At 31.7% G+C, this 17,945-nt stretch overlaps 1 protein-coding gene across 1 annotated transcript in view; it reads left to right on the forward strand.

Annotated features, from left to right (window-relative positions):
• Ppp1r9a (protein phosphatase 1 regulatory subunit 9A) overlaps positions 1 to 17,945 on the forward strand; it is a 293,369-nt gene that overhangs the window by 167,568 nt on the left and 107,856 nt on the right. Inside the window, exons 2-4 of the mRNA XM_026391574.2 lie at positions 1,860 to 1,992; positions 9,504 to 9,624; positions 16,961 to 17,065. Of these exons, the coding sequence (XP_026247359.1) occupies positions 1,860 to 1,992; positions 9,504 to 9,624; positions 16,961 to 17,065 (359 nt within the window). The remainder of the gene's footprint in view (positions 1 to 1,859; positions 1,993 to 9,503; positions 9,625 to 16,960; positions 17,066 to 17,945) is intronic.

The following is a 17,945-nucleotide window of genomic DNA, read 5'->3' on the forward strand; positions in this document are numbered from 1 at the left end:
ACTATAATTGTTTATTTTTATTTCTGTGTCCATCATAAACTGTGAGGTGATTGAGACTGTGCCTTCACCAATATCTAGCAGAATAGCTGGTATAGAATTGGTAATCTGTACATTTTTGTTGAATGAATAAATTGAATATGTGCTTACAAAAATTATAAAGTGAAAGATAAAAAAGGGTATGGGGAAGTCGCAAGTCTAACAGTATTAGAGGTTTCTATGGAATAGGTGTTGGAAGCATATTTTCTGATCAGATAAATAAAAGTATAAACTTCAGTTTAGAGATATGCATTTTGATATAGTAATGTTTACTATTGGTGAAGATTTGTTAGATTAAGTGAAGATCCAAGTGTATGAGGCTATGAAATCATGTTGAAAGTCAGTAAGAAAAACAGTGTCCACTCAGGTACAAACCCTCCAAGGACACGATTTTGAGAAGGTGTGTACCATTAGAAAGTACATTGCAGCTACTTCTCTATAGGTAATATGTATTCTTGGCTTACAGGTTACCATATAAAAAATTTAAGAATTGCTAGTTTTCCAGTTGCACATGTAAAGCTGGACCTATCAGCTTGAGTGGCAATAAGTTTGTTTTCTTTCATTTCTGACTTTTTATTCTGCATTTTCATTGTATCAGAGATTGAACCCAGGAGCACTTAACCACTGAGCCACAATCCCAACCTTTAAAAAAATTATCTATTTATTTATTTATTTTGGTACTGAGCATTGAACCCAGGGATGCTTAATCACTGTGTCTCATCTCTAGCCCTTTTTTTTTAATTTTTTTTTTATTTTGAGACAGGGTCTCCCTAAGTTGGTTAGGGTCTTGCCAAGTTACTGAGGCTGGCTTTGAACTTGGTATCCTCCTGCCTCAGCCTCTGGGGCCACTAGAATTATAGGCGTGTACCACAGGACCACCATGTGTTCTTTGAAGTTTTTAATATGTTCCTTAAAAAAACTAATCACACCTAGATTTTAAGATTTTGAGGGGCACTCATGAAGCTTTTCCAGGCACCATTTAGATGCTTAATAACTGTTGAATTTAATTGAAAATGTCAGTTTTATTATATATATTGATTACACTTGATGACTTATATATTTCTTGTAAATACTCTTCAGTGTTATCGAGAGAGTGATTTGATAACCAGTCCAGTTTCTTTTCAAATAAAATAAATACTTCAACTGAAATAAGGATAATCACATCTCTATAGCAATATCTGAAGGCCACACTTAGTACTCTTTTGAATGATTTAGGTAAAAAATAATGATTTACCAATATCTTATTTATTCTAAAACTTTTAAGCAATCTCTTGAAATGTCCTATGAAATTTTGATTTAAATTTATGTACAAATAAAATGAGAGATGTCAAATAAGAATAGTTTAACACAACCCAAGACAGTATATGTTAGAAATCAGGTTCAGTGGTTCCATGGTATTGATGATCTACACTGCTAGGGCTAGCAGAGATCATTCCATAAGAAACGTATAGGATGGTAGTTGTTTGGATTGCTTCAATATGTTCTAAACTTGGTTTACAGTAGCATATTGCAGTTAGATGGTATATTCTGATTATATAAAAGGTGATGGATACTGTTTTTCAAATAATATATTATATAGAGATGTTGACTCTGAAATTATTAAAATTGATAAAATTATTCATACATATTTTTAAATTAGTAAGTTATCTTTATTCTGATTTAGTTTTTCTTTTCCTAACATCGCAATTAATTTTAAAAACAGAAAATATATTAAGAAAACTGTTTTCTTTTAAAAATTTCATAGTTTTATCCAGCCATTTAACAAAAAATTTGGAAAGCCATCTTTTCTGTATTAACATTTTGGTTTTTATTTCTTGCTACAGGTTTTTAACACATACTCCAATGAAGACTATGACAGGAGAAATGATGAAGTTGACCCCGTGGCCGCATCTGCTGAGTATGAACTTGAAAAGCGTGTAGAGAAGCTGGAACTTTTCCCAGTGGAACTAGAGAAAGGTACATGAGTGCTGCAATGTTCACAACATCATTATGTGGCTGTGCTAATAATATAGGATTGTTTTTCCAAAGTCTAGTCTTTTTTTTTTTTTAAGGATTGAATAAAGTTTTAATTCTCACAGAAGATCTATTTATTAAGTTTCAAAAATAGTTGATATGGATTCTAATAGTTGATTGGATCGAAAGACTCCCTACCTCCTACTGCCAATTGAAACCCATCCTCTGTAGCTGTTTGGGATGGTGGTTGAGATGGAGGGAGGTATGAGTGAGGCCTAGGCTTTGTCTGTATTTCTGGAAAGAACTGGTGCAGGAGAGAGCCCAGAGAAAGATCTATAAGTGAGAGTGGGGAGAGTAGGTGCTATTTTTGGTGGAGAGAGAGTAGTTCTGGTTAGGCTCAGAATGTGAATGGGAAATGCCTTTGGAAAATTATAGACATTTTGGATCGAAGGCAATAGGATTCAGAAAGATTTAAATGGTAAGGTTGTTTATCTTCCCTGTCTTTGAGGGGAGTAAGGAGAAAGAACAAAGGGGCTTCATCCTGATTTCTCTCCCTGGAAGGACAGCTTCTCTGATGTAGTAACTGCTGACTCATGGTACCAGAGACTGCCTCATTTATCATCATATAAGATGTGTACCCAGGAACTGGACTGTCATTCAGTGAACATTAAATTAACAAATCTCACAAGGCTTTGGAAAAAAGGAATGAATAGATAACTTGAATAACCAAGAAAAAATATTCATTAAAATTTTAATATTTATTTATAGTATTAATTAAGAGATGTTCCAAACTAATTCTCAAATGACAGAGTAAATATCCAAGAAAAATCATGAAAGAGCACCAGTATGTAAATTATAGGCAACAGAAGGGGAAAAGACAATGGAGGAGGAGAGACAAATAATAAAAGAAGAAAGATTTTTTGGACTAGAAAAAAAATTTCTTGGAATAAAAGAAAAAAAGACCTGAACTTCCTGTTAGAAAGGACTTAGTTGTGAATGAGAAGACTTACACAAAAAAATACTAGGCATAGGCTGGGAAAATCCTAGTATTCAAAGATAACATAAAAAATATAAAATACCAGACTTTAAAACTCCAAAGTAAACAAATCAGAAAAAGTATTTGATGGGCAAGATGATTATATTAGTGTCAGATTTATTTTCAACTGTAGGAACAGGGAGATGGAGGTATAATTTCATAGGCCACTATGAATAAGAAGGATGATAGAATCCCCTCCCCATCCCAGAGAGCAGTTGCTTATTCTGGTGAAAGAAAGAAATGTGCTGACATGTAAGGATTTAAAGAATACATCAAGTACATACTTTATCTGTGTAATATACTTCCCAATTACTAGGGAGGCAAAGAAACTTGTTTAAAACAGTAAAGGGAGGAAAAATAGAGGTGAAAACTATGTGAATATTAAACACAGAAGTGTCCAGATGGAGAAAATATGAATGAGAGCATTAGTCATTATACTGTGCATGATTGATTATTCCCATTAAGAAACTTTCATTTGGGGTTAAAGTGAATTAAAGAGTGATGCCTTTATTTTTTTATATAGATTTAAAATTGTGGAAAGCATTATAACAGCTAGAATTGACTGTGTGTTTTGTATTGCTAATAAAAGCCAAAATGAGAACAATTCAAATGTTCATCAGTGGTAGAAATTGCCTATAAATTGTAGCATATTTAGTTAATAAAATATTACTCAGCAGTGAAAATGAATGAACCACACAGTTTACATGTAGCAGAATGTGTGATTTTTGCAAACATGAAGTTGTGAGAAAATTTAAAAAGCAATTGAGAGAGGAAGTCATGCAATTATAATTCCATTTATTTAATTTTCAAAACTAGGAAAAGTTGAACAGCTTATTATTTAGGGATGGGCACACAAGTGTTTTTTCTTAAGTATTTTGAAAAGGAGAAATGATTAACATAATGTTTAGGAATAAGGGAAGAATTACAGTGTCATGGAAGAGTACATAGATGGTTATTGAGTGTTGGTAATATTCTTTATATTTGTTAGTAAGTGGCTATTTAGTTATTTTTGTTCCTCAAATATAATGTTTTGTAGATAAATGTTTTCATAAGCTCTTATATATATGCTATATTTCATACTAAAAAATAAAATAGAAGATAACAAAATGCAATACAATTATCACAGAGTTTAATGCACTTTCAGAACTAGAGAGATCTGTAGACAGAAAACAAAGATATTGAGGAGTGGATTAATATAATCAACTCAATTTAAAGCTGCCTTCAAAAGAAAAAAAAATTATTTTCCCTTAAAAAAATTTTAAACCCCTTTAATATCATGAGAATTTCAAGGTAGATGTTTGATCAAATAAAAAATTAGACCTATTGTTTCAAACCATCATGGAATGGATTATTTAAAACAAACCTCTAACACAAAATAAAAACCTTACTCAGAATGAAAGTTATATCTTTAACTTTAAAAAAAGTAGAAGAAAAAATATTTGTCATGTAAATCAGAAAAAAGTAAATAAAATTTTAAAAGCTAGTACAGAGGACATTATAAACAAAAATAACAAGTTTTTATTGAAAGATCTCTAAAATATATCAACCCTTCATAATCCTGACTGAGCAACATTGTATGTATTTGCTTTGCATTCCTAATTTATAATTTCTATATTTTTGCTTTCAGTATTCCTCAGTCAGGATTATGAAGGGTTGATATATTTTTTCACTAAATTTCTTTGACAAAAATGATGAATACCTAGAAGTAATTTATTACTTCCTAGCAAAATAGGAGTTACTAAAATCAATTCAAGTATTGCCATAGAATAAATTAGAATGATGACTACAGATAAAATGTTAAAAACTCATCAGAACCAGATGAGTTTAAAGGCTGTACAAGCCTGTGTGAGACTATTTTATATCATAGAAAATGAAGGAAAACTCTTTCAAGGATACATGGAGCCAGGCACAGTGGTACAATAATCCCAGTGACTCAGGAGGCTGAGGCAGGAGGATCACAAGTTTAAGACCAGCCTCAGAAATTTAGCAAAGTCCTAAGAACTTAGCAAAACCCTATCTCAAAAAACAAAAAGGGCTGAAAAAAAAAGATAACATATAAACTTTAGTTTACACTAAAAGTTAATAATGCTACAAAAATGCCACAAAAATGAATATAGGACAACTCAGTATAAATATATGTTTTAAAATTCTAAATGAAATAAAATACTAAATACAGAAATATTTAAAGAAAAAAATGCATTAAGACTAAACAGGGTTTTAGATAGGAGGATATAGAGTAGTTCATTATTAGGAAATTTATTCCCAAATATTGAAAGGAAAAAGTCTGTAGTCAAGGTTAAGAGATATTTGATAATGTTTAGTTATTTCAAATTAAATACTCTATTCCTGAATATTATACAAAATATAGATCATAAATAATTATATTTTTAAATTGAGGAAACACTATAAATATTTCAGTTAAAACTGGGAGGCAATGTCCTTTGCATGAAATGATCAGTCTAAGAAAAGAAAATACATAAAGAAATACCTCCTTTTGCTGATATATCTATAACCCTGTCTGTGTTAGCTTTCTGTTACTATAATACAATTCCTGAGATAATAAACCTTAAAAGAAGAACAGTTTATTTTTGGCTCATGTTTTTGGCCATGATCAGTTGGCACCATTGCTTTTGAACCTGTAGTGAGGCAGTATATTATGGAGGGAATAAGCAATGGAGGGACTTGCTCATCATGACAGCCATGATGTAAAAAATAGAAAGGGATGGAGTTCCAGAATCCCACTAAAGGGTGTACCCTGAGTGGGCTCACTTCCTTCCACTAGGCCTCACTCCCAAGCTGAAGAAAGCCTTTAATACATGGGCCTTTGTGGAACACTAACACAATGTATAATAATATCTATGTCCACCTTGGAAACCAAATTAATTCAATTTAAAAATATTAGAATTGGTAAGATAATTTGTAAAGGAGAAAGTCAGATTCAAGATGCCTATAAACTTGTTTTTTTCCCTCTGTATTCACAGTAAGAATTTAGAAGTAGAAATGGGAATAATGTTTTATTTATAGGAGCACCCAAACAACAAAATACTTATTAAATTCATTACTAAGAAATAGGATTTATTTATAGAAAATCATAATTTTTCTTTGAAAAAAATTAGATTTAAGCTAGTTAAAAGTTATACTATGTTCTTGGATGGGAAAACTCAGTTTAGAAGCATGTCCATAAATTAAGATATACATTTAGTATAGTTCAAATAGAACTGCCAACAACATTGAGTTGCTAGAAGGGATTGTGTAGGACAATCTTTAATTTTATATGAGAAATTATAGATGTAAGGGAAAAAGGAAATAATACAAAGGGCTTAATTTACCAAATATCTGAACATAATGTTAAAGCTTCTATAATGAGAACAAATTATATTTATATATTGGTGTGACAAAATAGAAGATCTAGAGAAAGATATTAGTCTGCAGAAATATTTAGTATGGCACACATCTTATATGTAATAGCACATTTTATAAATTTTTCTAGCATAACTTAGCATCTATCTGGAAGAATATAAAGTTAGATGCCTGCATTATATCATATTTTAAAAACCTACATAGATTAAATAATTAAATTTTAAAAGTTATTGATATTTGAAGAAATTTTTATAAAATTCCATTTATCAGCTTGGCTGGTGGGAGGATGACCTTAACCCAGAAGGAAAACCCAAAGTTAGAAAAGATGAACCAATTTAATTGTCTAGATTTTTAGCTTTTAAAGGTAATTATCTCAAACAAAATTAAACAGGTGATAAATTGCCCTCATTGTAGATGACAAAACCAATGTCTACAATATGCTAAGAACCTCTGAAAATTATCAGGACAGGAGAGACAGGTAAAATTCAATAGAAAAAAGTGGTACTTTTCAGAAGAGGAAATAAAAAATGATCTACACTGCTTTACACTCTCAGTCACTATGAGGGAAATGTTGTACAACATGGGCTTCTTGCCTGAGAGAGAAAGTCAGTGTTGAGCAGTGTGGTGATAGCATCTTCCATGGTAGCATAGCCTCACTGTCTTCCACATCCTTGTTGGCTCTTGACCCATTTAGAGCCTTTGCCTGTCCCTAGGAATGTAGATAGAGGAGGATACAGGGACTGCTTGCTTCTTGACAGTGCAGCCCCAGGAATCAGTGGCCTTCAAACATGTAGTTCTGAATTCCATCCTTCTCCCTCTGAACAGAGAAGAGATGAGATGCTCGGGAACATCAGTCACCTGTCTCTGTGCATCCATTGGGTTCTTCCTTGTTTCACCCTCAGTCATTGCCTCCTTCTTATAGGAATTCAGTATGGATCAAGTTAATTTTGCTTTTCTGCTACTAGATTTTTAGCTTTGGAACTCTGAGTGATTTTCTCATTAGAGCAATGAGAAGAAGCCCCATGGAAGCAAAGAAAAGAATAAAGACAACAAAAAATCTTTAGGGAGGCCTGAGTCCAGGCAGGAAAAGTGATTTAAAAACCAAGAAGTAATTTTCACATAGAATAGTTCCTGGAATTTCCTCTCATGACAGTAAGAGATTTGACATTTGAGAGGACCCTTTGAATATATATGGGAACATTTTGATCAAAGTATAATATTGGTTTTAACAAGTTGTAATGAAGAGAAACCCTCTAAGTATAGTGAACGTGAGGTGGAATTCAAGCACAATGCTAATACTCTAGAGATTTCGCTCAGGAAACAAACCTTTAGTGTGGAAGAGCTACAATGATCATCTCTTTAAACCACAGGAGAAATACACTGGGGTGAGGCTATGCATGTGGATGTGTACATGGTGGGAAGGCTTTCAGTAACCATTGCAGGAACAAATTCACATGCTAGAGAAACTCGATGACTGTGATGAGTCTGAACAAGAATTTAGCCATCAGCTAACCTTGATATATACTTTTCTCATGGGAAAGAAGAAATCTTAAACACTAACCATTGTGGAAGAGCCTTCAACACACATCTGAACTTCATGTACACAAGAAAACTTATTCTGAGGGAAATCTTTAGCAAAAGAATAAGTATTTGAACCAGAGAAGTCATTTCAATGAAATTAATATGAGAAATCACATGTATGTTAACATTTCTAAATGGTGATCACTCAGACATTAATTAGTTGTAAAGATCTAACACTGGAGTGATACCTATGCCTACAATCAGTGTGGAAGTGCCTTCAGCTGGTCTTCATATGCAAAAACCTATCCAGGGAAAACATCGTAAAAATTCCTTGTGGAATACCACTGAGCAAACAAATCACACTTTGCCAAATGATTTGTTTTTGAATGTATGTAGAATAAAGATGTAGGGTTGTGATAGTCATAGTTAAGGCAGAAGATAACATATAATAATCATAGTCATAGTTAAGGCAGAAGATAACATATAATAATCAATGAGATAAATCCTCTTCAAAGAATTATAATTATGAATATATAGTAATGTTTATTGCTAAAAACTGTTTTAAAACACCAAGCATCCTATTGAGTATGTGGGGCTTGTTTTCCTTTAATAATCCATCACTGTTGATTAGCTAGTATCAGTTTTTTATGCTGCTGATAAATCATGATTACAAAGACTTTGAGGCTATCAAAAAATAACCTTGACTGTTAAGCAAAGCACATAGGGTACAAAATAGTGTGTCTTTTAATTCACTGGTGTTGAACTATATATGTTCTGGGAAAGGGCAAATGGAAACATGAATAAACACATAAATATTAAGTAAATGAAAAATAAAATAAATGTCAGTATTGCTTATAGTGCCAAAACAAAATAAAAAATTGAAACAAAGGTGAGTGCCTGACAATAGAGAAATGGTTTTAATGTTTTTGATATCATCTTATCCTGAAGTATTATATAGTCATTAGAAATGATTTAAGCTATGTAAGTTGATATTCATAAGTTATCATTGAATTTTTAAAAGTAAGTTGCAATAGACTATGTAAAGGAGTGTAAAAGAAGAAAAAAACAAATCTTCTGTGTGTGTTTATATATTTAAACTTTTGTTTAATGTATATACTTGTGTAGTTAGCACAGAAGAAAAACTCAAAGACACAAACTGTCTTATTTTTCATAAACAAACAGAAAATGTGATCACATGATTAAAGAAGAAATTCCAAATCTTAAGGATCATATTCATTAAAAATTATGCATGCATTTTAGTATGTGTGTGTTTATGCCTAAATAATTTAAAGGATTATTTGGAGAGTCTGTGTTTAGGTAGATTGACTATTCAGTAACAAAATCATTAGCTTTTCTGAGACCAGAATGAATTGCCAACCTCAATTTTAAAATGATATGACACTCCTGAGCCCTTTGGGGAATCTTATTTGATAATCTTTTTCATCCTCTTGTAAAAAATTTCTGCTGAGACAAGAATATCATGTGTCCTGTTCATAAAGAAGAACAAAACTAGAGGCAGCAATAGGCCTTACCAACTAGTTATATCAGCTGGACCAGTGTAAAACCTTGGTTGCTTCATTCTTTTTTCTTTTTATAGATGAAGATGGTCTTGGTATCAGTATTATTGGAATGGGTGTTGGAGCAGATGCTGGACTTGAGAAACTGGGAATATTTGTCAAGACAGTTACAGAAGGTGGTGCTGCTCAGCGAGATGGCAGGTAAGTTAATTGTAGTTGTTAGTGACTTAAAATCCTAGAAAACTGGGGATTTCTTTCAGTGTTATCTTTCTTCTTTTTTTCATAAGGATGGAATTTCAGAGTGTTTCTCAGATGTAGAAAATATGAAAATGCTTGAATTACTTTCTCATTTGTAGGCAGAATATATGCTTTAATGTATATTCAGTAAATGAATGGATCTGTCTGTATCTGTCTCCCTTTGAATATAGCCATTCATTTATCTGTCTAGTGAGAAGTGGACAAAAAAACCAAAACATGTATAGCTGAAGAACATGTACAATGGAGTGAGACAAATGATAATAGTTCTGGCATTTTTGAAAATGATAGAGATGGCAGGGAAATTAGGAACTCTTCTTCTTCATTGATGATAATTCTGGAGATAGGGGCTTCTCTAAACATGTTCTACCTAAATATGCAAATTCTTGAGCATCACCTACACCTGTACAATTAAAATTGCCAGTAGTGGGCTCTGATAGGGTACACTTAACACATCCTCTTTGGATAGTTCTGATGTGCAACATAACATCAGGTCATTATTTTTTAATGTTTTATCTTTCATCATCTCAGGCTACATATATCTTTATTGTAAAGATTTCAATTAATACACTAACCTTATGATGTTTTGGGTTGGAACTGAAAGTAGAACCTTGGCAACAGAAATAAAAGTAGACTCCAAAATATGATAGCCAAATTCAAAGAAATACCATCTTAGTTTTTAGGAACATTGAATAAATGGCTTTGACTTTTTTTTCCAGTATTTTTCTATATTCTTTAGCCATCTTACCAAGAAATAATAAAGCATGTTGAAAGTAATTTTTGAATCTGTGTTGAGACCCAGAGGGTATTTTTTTTGTAATCCTAGAAACACATATTGATATACAGAAATATTTCCCCAGGAATACTAAATTGATTTATGTAACTAGAAAGTTGTACCTTTATTTTTTTTCTGTGTATTTAGGGCCCATACCTTAGTCAGTTGTCTTGTTTGTACTCCTGTAGCACTCATTATAATACTTTGCACAGAGAAGGTCTGAAGTGGATCTTCCGAGTAAATGGTCAGTGGACTGCATGTGTTTCACATTAATGTGGAATATGAATATTTTGTCTTTGAAAGTAGTTTAGTGAGTCTTTATTTTCAGAGTAGTGAAAGAAATAACCTCTCTGACCCTTTAATCAATTACATAATGGTAATAATATTTTCAGGTATTAATTCAGCAACTTTCTTCCAAGTAAGCTATAATTTATTTGTAAACTCTACCTTGTTTGTACTAATTTTGTTGAAAATTTTAAAAGGCATTTCTAGGTGATAGGAAATAGTTTTTATAGTTAGTATTCAAGCAATTATAAATTGTTATGAACCACCCCTCTTAAATGAGTTGACTTCAACTCCAAACCAAAATACTAATTGTTTAAAAATCACAAAGGATAAACATTTTTCATTCATTCATATTTATTTTTGACTTTAAAAAATTAGGTTTGTTTTCTGTTAACCTATTTACTGATGTTTTCTTCTTTGTAGTTTCATTATTTATACTGACATAAGATCTTTGCTTTGTTAGTTTCAGTGTGCATTTCCTCAGTTCTTTTAAATAAGTGTTTACTTAGTGTATCAATCCTGCTATTGTTATAATAGATACATAGTATTTGTATCCCCCCTTCTTGTTTCCTGTCTCCATACAATAAACTTTTATATTTCTAATGTTTTACCCCTTCCAAATGGCTTGTAACCTTTAATTGCACTCTTGAGTACTTAAAAAAAAATTGTGTAATCTCTTTCTATATCATCCAGTGTAGTTGAAACATTTTAGATCTCTCTTATTCTTTTTTTTTGTGTGTGTGAAGATTTCATGCCTGTACCTTCTTATATGAGGCCTTATACATAGGGAATACTCAAAAAATATTTCTTACACGAGTGAATCTTGTGTTTTATTCACTTTGGATACATTTATTTGGGTCTAATAGTTTTATTTATTTATTTATTTACTGACTTACTTATTTACTTATTTATTTATTTACTTATTTATTTCACTCTTTCTTTTTTAAAGTTATCTCTTATAGGGTAACTTGTAATTTATCTTAAGGACACCATAGCCCCTTCCATCTTCTCTTTGAGCTCTAATTTTTTAATAAAATAATACTATATATACTAACCATTAGTTTTTGTTTCCTTTAATGTAGATTATATGATTCAACACAGGAAACTTTTTTACACTAATGATTTCTTCAGACCTCTTTCGTGATTCTATTAAGCAAAACAAGTTTCCTTTCTGGGCACACTCTTCTAGTCAAATATTTTGCTTTCACCCTGACATTGCTGTCTTGATATGTATTTTCTCATACATTTAAATGTTCACTGTCTAGCATTTTAGGGAAGAACTCTGTTTACCAAAGTTCATTACTGTTGCTCCAGCTGGTCTCCCTGCCATTCATGCCTGGTTCTTTGTTGACATAAGCTCTGTGAGGTAGAGTTGTTTTTTCTCTTCCCAGAAACATCATGTCAATAAATAATTATCTAACAACATTATACCCTAGAGAGCCTAACATATGTTTTCATTAGCTTTATACCCACTAATTCTGGCTTTTTAGGTTTGAGGATTCTCAGCAATATCAGGCCAAGGCTAAAGAGCAGTGTTGTTGCACACTTTTGGTGAATAAAGCATAGGAAAATTATGGCGGGAATGCTGTGATGTAATGGCTTAAAATGAGTCAGGTACATTCCCATACATTGCATTCCAATAGAGATTGTTTCCAGGCAAAACAGGCTGTTTCTTCTGCTATTCTGGAAACTTTTGTAAAGGCCAGATAATCTCTAGGTATCTCTGGGATACAAAGATCTGTTTACATATTTTTTTTACCACCAAGAGTCACCTCTTTTTTGTGTGTGCTTTTAATTATAGGCAAGATTTGAGAGAGCTTATTAGTGCTACTATCTGTGAGTTGTGGCTAACTGTTACTCTTGGCCAGGCATGATGGCTCATGCCTATAATCCCAGGAGGCTGAGGCAGGAGAATCTCCAGTTCAAAGCCAGAATCAGCCAACTAGTGAGGACCTAGACAACTTAGAGGACCCTGACTCAAAATAAAAAATAAAAAGGGCTGGGGAATGTGGCTCCGTTTTTAAGTGCCCTGGGGTTTAATTTCTAGTATCCAAACAAAATCAAAAACAAAAAGCTCTAAAAGTTATCATCTCACAGGGTAAGAAATTCAAACAGAGTGAGTGTCAGATAATTTCCCTACCATGATAATCATTGATAAATAAGAAAATTAGCTGGCTCATGATCTAGTAGATTATGGGAATAGTCTGTGGTGGAATAAACCTGAGCTGTTGCCTCTTTTTAAGCATTGTTTCCGTCATCTCCAGTTGTCTTTGCCTCTCCCCCTTGTGCTCATTTTTAGTTTTTAAGCTTGTCTTCCCTTTAATCACCACACATTCTGACTATAAAAAGATAAATCAAAATGCCCCTCAAATAGCCACTCCCAAACCTCGACTCCTCCCTCCCTTCCTTCCCATTGTTTAATAAAATTTTTTAAAATATTTTTTTTAGTTGTTGATGGTTCTTTATTTTATTTGCTTATTTATATGTGGCGCTGGGAATCAAACTCAGTGCCTCATGTATATAAGGCAAGTGCTCTACTGCTGAGCTACAACCCCAGCCACTTAAAAAAAAAAAAAAAAAAAAAAAAAAAAAAAAAAAAAAAAATTAAGGTGGTTTTTATTTTCTTGTTTTTTTAATAGTGTATCAGATTTTAAATTTTTCTTTAATGAAATATCACTTTTGAAATGAGAAAAGTTTTTTAAAATAAATTTTCTTTTAAAAAAATAATAATCAAATACTATTGTGCTTTCTTATTTCCCTTAATGCTCTCTGTGTTGAAGACAGGAAGAATTATGTAGGATCTGCATTTCAATCATAGGATCCCTCTTTTTCACACTTGGCTCTGAATGCAAAGAAGACACCTAGTTGAACATCAGTTGTCTGTTGCTGGGTGCCCTGCACTTAGCTTTCCTCTCAGAACTTCCGGTGCTCTTCATCCTTGGTGGAGATGCACTTTTCTACCCAGTGTTGCGCTCCTACTTCATGAAGGGCTTTCTTTAACATTTAAGCACCAACACTGCTGCTCATGAATTCTTTGACTTTTTTTTCTTTTTTCAGTACTTTTTCCAGACTTGTTTTTTTCTGTTTTGAGTTACTTGGGTGTGCACCATCAGAAGTGTTTTTTACAAACACATTACATTAGAACATGCTATAAATATTGGTTTTCTGATTATAAATTAATCATATATGATAGGCATTGTGAAAATCCTGTTGAAATATAGCAGCTTCAACCCATGTAATAATTCTCCCTCTCCCTGTCATTGAGAATGTGCCCTTTGGGCTTTGATTTAGATTATAGATTGAGTTCAGACACTTTAGCTGAAATATTTTGTTGTTAACCATACATGTATATTTTATAAAGAGCAGGGAACTATACCATTTCAGTCTAAAGGAAAACCTTTTTGACTATATCCCTAGTCACTGTAAAATGTTATCAATAATGAGTATGTACAAATGACATTTTAAAGTTATAAAGGTAAATATGTTACCTTTATAATAGTTCATGGGTGAAATTTTGAAAAATGTGACAAAATATGAAGAAGAAAACAAAACTAGCATTTTGTTGCAAGGTATTGGTGAGGTCAGCATTTTTATATAAAAATCATCATTAACATTTCTTATTATTTTTTTGGAACTAATTCCTAGGACTATAATTACCACATCAAGGTGTATTGCATTTCAAACACTTTAGAAATACATTGCAAATCTGCCCTTTTGAAAGGTTGTTCAGTTTGTACTCAGGGTCTAGTAGCCTCCTGCCCCCTCATTCAGGCTGAATATTGTGTAATAAAAATCTTTAATAATTTGGCAATTATTAAAGGCATTATTACTTTTAAGTTTTAATTTCTTCTTTTTGAGCCTTTCCAAATGTTTACTGGCCATATTTCTTTTATTCTTTTTAAAATAAATTATTTTGTTTGCTTTGTTCCTGTTGCATATTTTACAACCAAGTTATTGACTGTTTTTTTAGCACTAATCTCCATAAATGTCATACCAACTCCCCTCACTATGTGACCTCCTCACAGAACTTTCTTCCCTACTCCCCCACTCTCACAAGTATGAGCAAGTACAGTAAACAGAATTAATATGGAATTCTAAACTTACATATAGAAAATTCTGTATTTTTTCTTGTTCTTAATGTTCCTATTTATTGCTTTCAAAATTAGAGACCTACCACTTTGAGACATCCAGGGGCCTTTTCTTAGACTACTTCCTCTGTCTTTTTCAGCGTCATAATAGGGATTTCTATTTCTAGTGAGATCTATGCTCTCTTGTTTGACATTTTCTGGGTTCTCCTTTATAGACCCTTTTCTCCTTTGTTGTTGTTTTCTTGTTTTAAATTCTATATTGTAAGAAGGTACAGATCCAGAACCAAAATGGCTGAGAATCAGAAAAAAGAAAAATAAAAAAGTACAAAATTAGAAAACAAGCAAACTTCCAGCATACCTGATTGGTAGCAAAGAAAATTTCTATTGCTTTTTGAGAATTCTACTGATGACTAAAAAAATGACACCTGTGTTTACATAACTTAAAGTGTATTTCTGTGGTGACACAGTTTAATTAGCTTTGTGAGTCCTCTTGGCCATCTCAGTGCTTCTTCTAAAACTGTGATATCCATTTAAGCTGATACACAAAGAAATAAAATGATGACTTATCAAAAGAACATGTATCAAAGATTCTGTTAAGCTCCCTAGAGAATTAGGAAACTAGCATTAGAATTAGGAAACTAGATATTAAATATGGTTAAAAGGGTATTTAAAAACTAGATATTTCGGCTGTGGGTGTAGCTCAGTGGTAGACTACTTGCCTAGGATATGAGTCCCTGGGTGTGATTCCTACTATTGAAAAAACAAAACCAAAACAGTGAAAATAATGTCAGAAGAACACAGCTTAGCTCAATACAAAACTGCTCAATGTTCTTTACCTATATGAATGACAATATTTAAATACCAAGTATTTGTGAGATTGTAGTTTGTCAATTTCTAACATTATTGGAAATACTGTATTCTTTGACTCAGGAATTTCACTCTTAGGTGTATGTTCTGGAGAACTCATATGTGTATAATAAGGAATATGTAAGATTGATGATTATACAGTATTTATATAGCTAAAATGGAAAACATCATAATTTTCCATCTACAAAATAATGGATAACTATATTAGATATATTTATAAAAGATAAACTGTATAGTTAAAGCAAATTAATTGGAATTGCATTTATAGTAGTCAGAGATAAATATCAAATACAATGTTGAGTCAAGAAAACAGTTGTGAAAAAGAGGCATACTTTATAATTTTTTTAAAAATATACAAAGCATATATAATGTGCCTATCCATGCACACATATTATTCTGTTTCAAAAAAATCAGTAGAAAGGCTAAATATGCTTTAAATATTGCAGAGTGCTAAAATGTGATGAAGTTGGGTAATGGAGTATTTATTATCTAATTCCCATTTTTCCATTTTTGAGATATTTCATTAGGAGAAAGAATATATACATATATATGTATGTATATATATATGTATGTATATATATGTATGTATATATATGTATGTATATATGTATATATATATATGTATGTATATATATGTATATGTATATATATGTATGTGTATATATATGTATGTATATATATATATATATGTATGTATATATATATATACATATATATGAAACGTACAAATTTAAAACCATTATGCACCAAACTTTACTAATACAGTTTGTCTCAAAAATATAAATAAGTAAATACATAAGCAACATATTAGTATATACATGTAAGCACACACATACATTACTTATTTGAAGTATTCAACTTGAATAGGAAGGATTTCCTGCAATGCCTGATAATGTTAACTTGGAGATGGGAGGTGAAATGGATCCTGGGAATTGGGTCCAATTTCAGCTTGATCTGTTATGCTTTCATTAAGAACAAAAAAACTATTGTAAATATGTCATACACTTGCAGTTTTCAGTTTTTGTGAAGGGGATATGGATGTTTGGTAAACTGAATCTTTGGTTAAGTCTTACTTATTTTTGTCTTTCAAAATAGTTTCTAAAAAACATTAAACATTTGACTAAGATCTGGGGCTTGTATATAAAAGTTAAATTTTGGATCAATAAGAATATTCTTAAATTCAAGTATTTTGTCAACTCATTTAATGAGAATGACAGTGCAATTATCAAATAAATTAATTGTGGGTAATTTTTTCCTTTTTCTAAAGAATACAAGTCAATGACCAGATTGTGGAAGTGGATGGAATCAGCTTGGTGGGTGTCACACAGAATTTTGCTGCAACAGTTCTCAGAAACACCAAAGGCAATGTCAGGTAAATATGTGGCTTCATATGTACACAATTTGGTCACTTCATATTTTGTTGAATAATAGTTTCCCCTTGTTTTACTTATAAATATATGCAATTACAATGAAATTTTTATTTGAATACTAAAAACTCTGAATCAATATAGTTAATTATTGAGCTATTTTAATATGCCTTATTGCTAATACAGCAATAGTTTCTAGGAAGATAGAATTTCTAGTTATAGCCTCAATAAATATTAATTTAGGTCCCTTAATCCTATTAACAAAACCAGTTTATACAATAAATTGAAATTGAAGTGATTATAAACATATTCAATGACATGTATTATTTAGACAAGTAAGCTATTGGATTTGAAGCTAACTACATTTTTAGATCTACTTATTTGTTTTAAAGAATTAGCCAGGACCAAGCGTAATGAACTGTAACTCTTCCAACCTAATAGGACAGAGGGGACATTTTTTCAGATCTTAAAATTTATACCTGACTCTTGGGTTGTCAGAATTCTAGTCTGGAAAACAAATAAGAAAGGAGTCCTAAGCCAGGTAAGGTCAAGGTTGGAATAAGTTTTATTTGGTCATAGGTTACTTAATTTTTAAAAAGCACTGCTTATTTCTTCTACTTTTTCAAAATCCTATGAATGAACACATTAGGGAACCATTATTTAGTATGTATAATTATGAAAGTGGTTTAGTGTTATCATTATCAGAAAGAAATTGTCAAACATTCTGAAAATATTAGTGAATTAGCATTGCTATAAAGATTCATCATTAGAATTTCAAATCAAATTTCAGATCAAATTTTAGGGCTGAGGAGATGTTTTAAGGAATACAACCTAAGTGATTAATTTAGGCAGTTTATTGATGTTTCTAGAATACCCACAGTCTTG

Source organism: Urocitellus parryii, chromosome 3, assembly GCF_045843805.1.
Source record: "Urocitellus parryii isolate mUroPar1 chromosome 3, mUroPar1.hap1, whole genome shotgun sequence".
NCBI classification, from domain to species: domain Eukaryota; kingdom Metazoa; phylum Chordata; class Mammalia; order Rodentia; family Sciuridae; genus Urocitellus; species Urocitellus parryii.